This window comes from Dermochelys coriacea, chromosome 3 (genome assembly GCF_009764565.3).
Source record: "Dermochelys coriacea isolate rDerCor1 chromosome 3, rDerCor1.pri.v4, whole genome shotgun sequence".
Classification (NCBI taxonomy): Eukaryota; Metazoa; Chordata; order Testudines; family Dermochelyidae; genus Dermochelys; species Dermochelys coriacea.
In genome coordinates this window covers 206,734,599-206,738,534 of record NC_050070.1, presented here as the reverse complement: position 1 = coordinate 206,738,534, position 3,936 = coordinate 206,734,599, and the positions used below count along the sequence as shown (strand labels likewise).

The 3,936-nt window shown below is 70.2% G+C and overlaps 1 protein-coding gene across 6 annotated transcripts in view; it reads right to left on the bottom strand.

The window, feature by feature from the left end:
• Positions 1 to 2,980, bottom strand: part of KIZ (kizuna centrosomal protein) — a 108,862-nt gene extending 105,882 nt beyond the window's left edge. For 3 of the 6 annotated variants that reach the window (XM_043512166.1, XM_038396414.2, XM_043512165.1), the window contains exon 1: positions 2,743 to 2,980. In XM_043512166.1, the coding sequence (XP_043368101.1) occupies positions 2,743 to 2,846 (104 nt within the window). In that variant the 5' untranslated portion in view covers positions 2,847 to 2,980. The remainder of the gene's footprint in view (positions 1 to 2,742) is intronic. The other 3 variants (XM_038396411.2, XM_043512168.1, XM_043512167.1) reach the window with 3 other exon arrangements.
• Between the last annotated feature and the right edge of the window lie 956 nt (positions 2,981 to 3,936).

Sequence of the window (3,936 nt, the reverse complement as noted above, 5' to 3'; positions counted from 1 at the left end):
GACGGGGGGGGGGGGGGGGACAAGGGGGGCCCAGGAGAGCAGGAGGCGAGAGCGGGGCCCGGGGAAGGACAGACAGACAGACAGACAAGGGGGGGCCCAGGAGAGCAGGACGGCGGAGCGGGGCCCGGGAAGGACGCACGGACGGACAAGGGGGGGCCCAGGAGAGCAGGACGGCGGAGAGGGGCCCGGGGAAGGACAGACAGACGGACAAGGGGGCCCAGGAGAGCAGGACGGCGGAGGGGGCCCGGGGAAGGACAGACAGACGGACAAGGGGGGGCCCAGGAGAGCGGGACGGCGGAGCGGGGCCCGGGGAAGGACAGACAGACGGACAAGGGGGGCCCAGGAGAGCGGGAGGGCGGAGAGGGGCCCGGGGAAGGACAGACAGACGGACAAGGGGGGCCCAGGAGAGCGGGACGGCGGAGCGGGGCCCGGGGAAGGACAGACAGACGGACAAGGGGGGGCCAGGAGAGCGGGACGGCGGAGCGGGGCCCGGGGAAGGACGGACAGACAGACAAGGGGGGCCCAGGAGAGCAGGACGGCGGAGCGGGGCCCGGGGAAGGACAGACAGACGGACAAGGGGGGCCCAGGAGAGCGGGACGGCGGAGCGGGGCCCGGGGAAGGACAGACAGACAGACGGACAAGGGGGGCCCAGGAGAGCGGGACGGCGGAGCGGGGCCCGGGGAAGGACAGACAGACGGACAAGGGGGGGGCCCAGGAGAGCGGGACGGCGGAGAGGGGCCCGGGGAAGGACAGACAGACGGACAAGGGGGGCCCCAGGAGAGCAGGACGGGCGGAGCGGGGCCCGGGGAAGGACAGACAGACGGACAAGGGGGGCCCAGGAGAGCGGGACGGCGGAGCGGGGCCCGGGGAAGGACGCACGGACGGACAAGGGGGGCCCAGGAGAGCGGGACGGCGGAGAGGGGCCCGGGGAAGGACAGACAGACGGACAAGGGGGGCCCAGGAGAGCAGGACGGCGGAGCGGGGCCCGGGGAAGGACGCACAGACGGACAAGGGGGGCCCAGGAGAGCAGGACGGCGGAGAGGGGCCCGGGGAAGGACAGACAGACAGACGGACAAGGGGGGGCCCAGGAGAGCAGGACGGGCGGAGCGGGGCCCGGGGAAGGACAGACAGACGGACAAGGGGGGCCCAGGAGAGCAGGACGGCGGAGCGGGGCCCGGGGAAGGACAGACGGACGGACAAGGGGGGGCCCAGGAGAGCAGGACGGCGGAGAGGGGCCCGGGGAAGGACAGACAGACGGACAAGGGGGCCCAGGAGAGCAGGACGGCGGAGAGGGGCCCGGGGAAGGACAGACAGACGGACAAGGGGGGCCCAGGAGAGCGGGACGGCGGAGAGGGGCCCGGGGAAGGACAGACAGACGGACAAGGGGGGCCCAGGAGAGGGGGACGGCGGAGCGGGGCCCGGGGAAGGACAGACAGACGGACAAGGGGGGCCCAGGAGAGCGGGACGGCGGAGCGGGGCCCGGGGAAGGACAGACAGACGGACAAGGGGCGGCCCAGGAGAGCGGGACGGCGGAGCGGGGCCCGGGGAAGGACGGACAGACGGACAAGGGGGGCCCAGGAGAGCGGGACGGGCGGAGAGGGGCCCGGGGAAGGACAGACAGACGGACAAGGGGGGCCCAGGAGAGCGGGACGGCGGAGCGGGGCCCGGGGAAGGACAGACAGACAGACGGACAAGGGGGGCCCAGGAGAGCGGGACGGCGGAGCGGGGCCCGGGGAAGGACAGACAGACGGACAAGGGGGGCCCAGGAGAGCGGGACGGCGGAGCGGGGCCCGGGGAAGGACAGACAGACAGACGGACAAGGGGGGCCCAGGAGAGCGGGACGGCGGAGCGGGGCCCGGGGAAGGACAGACAGACGGACAAGGGGGGCCCAGGAGAGCGGGACGGCGGAGAGGGGCCCGGGGAAGGACAGACAGACAGGACAAGGGGGGGCCCAGGAAAGCAGGACGGCGGAGCGGGGCCCGGGGAAGGACGGACAGACGGACAAGGGGGGCCCAGGAGAGCAGGACGGCGGAGCGGGGCCCGGGGAAGGACAGACGGACGGACAAGGGGGGCCCAGGAGAGCGGGACGGCGGAGCGGGGCCCGGGGAAGGACAGACGGACGGACAAGGGGGGCCCAGGAGAGCGGGAGGGCGGAGAGGGGCCCGGGGAAGGACAGACGGACGGACAAGGGGGGCCCAGGAGAGCGGACGGCGGAGCGGGGCCCGGGGAAGGACGCACGGACGGACAAGGGGGGGCCCAGGAGAGCGGGACGGCGGAGCGGGGCCCGGGGAAGGACAGACGGACGGACAAGGGGGGGCCCAGGAGAGCGGGACGGGCGGAGAGGGGCCCGGGGAAGGACAGACGGACGGACAAGGGGGGCCCAGGAGAGCGGACGGCGGAGCGGGGCCCGGGGAAGGACAGACGGACGGACAAGGGGGGGCCCAGGAGAGCAGGACGGCGGAGCGGGGCCCGGGGAAGGACAGACGGACAGACGGACAAGGGGGGCCCAGGAGAGCGGACGGCGGAGGAGACGGGGAGAGCGCGCACGGACGGAGAAGGACGGACAGACCCGAGGGGGATGCCAGGGGGCAGACTGGGAAGTTAACACGGGACCGACGGCCAAGGGGACGACGGGGCAGAGACGGGCCCCGGCGCCGGGCGGGCTCGGCTCCCCCGGGGGCGCAGGCGGCGCTAAGCGAACGGCGGGGCCCGGAGCAGGCGGGGCCGAGCCCGGCTCCTCACCTGTCCCGGAGCCGCAGCTGGAGGCCGCCCAGGATCGCGCAGTAGCCGCCGGCCTGAGGGCGCCGGGATCCCCCCGCGGCGCCAGGCCCGGGCGCCCCGCACATGCCGCCCCGTTTACAGCGGTGTCCTAAGCGGCGGCTCCCAGCATGCAGCGCGGCCCAGCGGACCCCGGAAGAGCTGGGCAGGTAGAGGAGCCTCGCTCTCAGTCCCGCGGGCGGCCCAGGCCCCGCCCCCCGTGGGCGGCAGCCTGGGAGGGGGCGGGGTCTCGTTCTCTCTCCCTCCCGCCTCCCCTCCGTGGACCGCGCCGCGCGAAGTGCAGCCCAGGCCCCGCCCCTCACTCGTCCCTAAGCCCTGCCCCCTGCGTCCCTTGCTGCCTGGGGCGAGGGGGGGGCAGGTTCCCCAGAAAGGCCATGGACAGCCCTTGAGACGGGGCCCTCAGTCCCCTGGCCCCTGGGAGCTGGCTTCTCACAGCTGCCCGAAGAGAAGGCGGCGACGACCCTCACCTATGCCCCCCACCCCCGCTTTGTTGCCCCTCACTGTGTCCTTATGGCTCTTCCCAAAGGGCCCCGCTTGTTTTGTGGCATTAATCTGTGCCATAGGATTGGGCCCCAGAATCTCAGTTTCCCTCTTAAAAAAAAACCAATTATGGTTTTAACCCTCTTGGTGAAGGGGGAAGTAAGCTTGAAAACGTGACCGGAGTATTACAGAGGTAGTAACGTTTGCCTGAGTCTGCAGGCAGCTTGGTAGCAGAGCGCCGAGGAGGTGGCTTGCCCCAGTCACCCCCGTCCATGCCCTGTGGACAATGATTCTTTGCTCATAGATTTTGGCTTGTTTTTTGCATGATGCCATATAAGCCAGCCATTTTGCTGCAGACGTTCATTCAACGTTTTGCCTCTAGCTTCTGCCTGCAGCTGCCTCTTGCTCCCCGCAACTGTGAATTGATTGGATTGGATTACAATGCGTGTGCCCTGTACCGTTCCATGAAACATACTGAACTTCCCTTACATTCCAGAGACGCTGTTTGTCATGTCCCCATGCCACAGAGCAGGGTTATGTGTTTTCCTTTAACCTTTCCCATTTTTTCCTTATTTTTTTTAATTAATTGCTGTTTAATAAATTGTATTTGCTTTGGACTGTATGAAATGGTCAGGGAAGCAACCAGTGCAAAGAGAGCACCCCAGAGTGGGACACCCT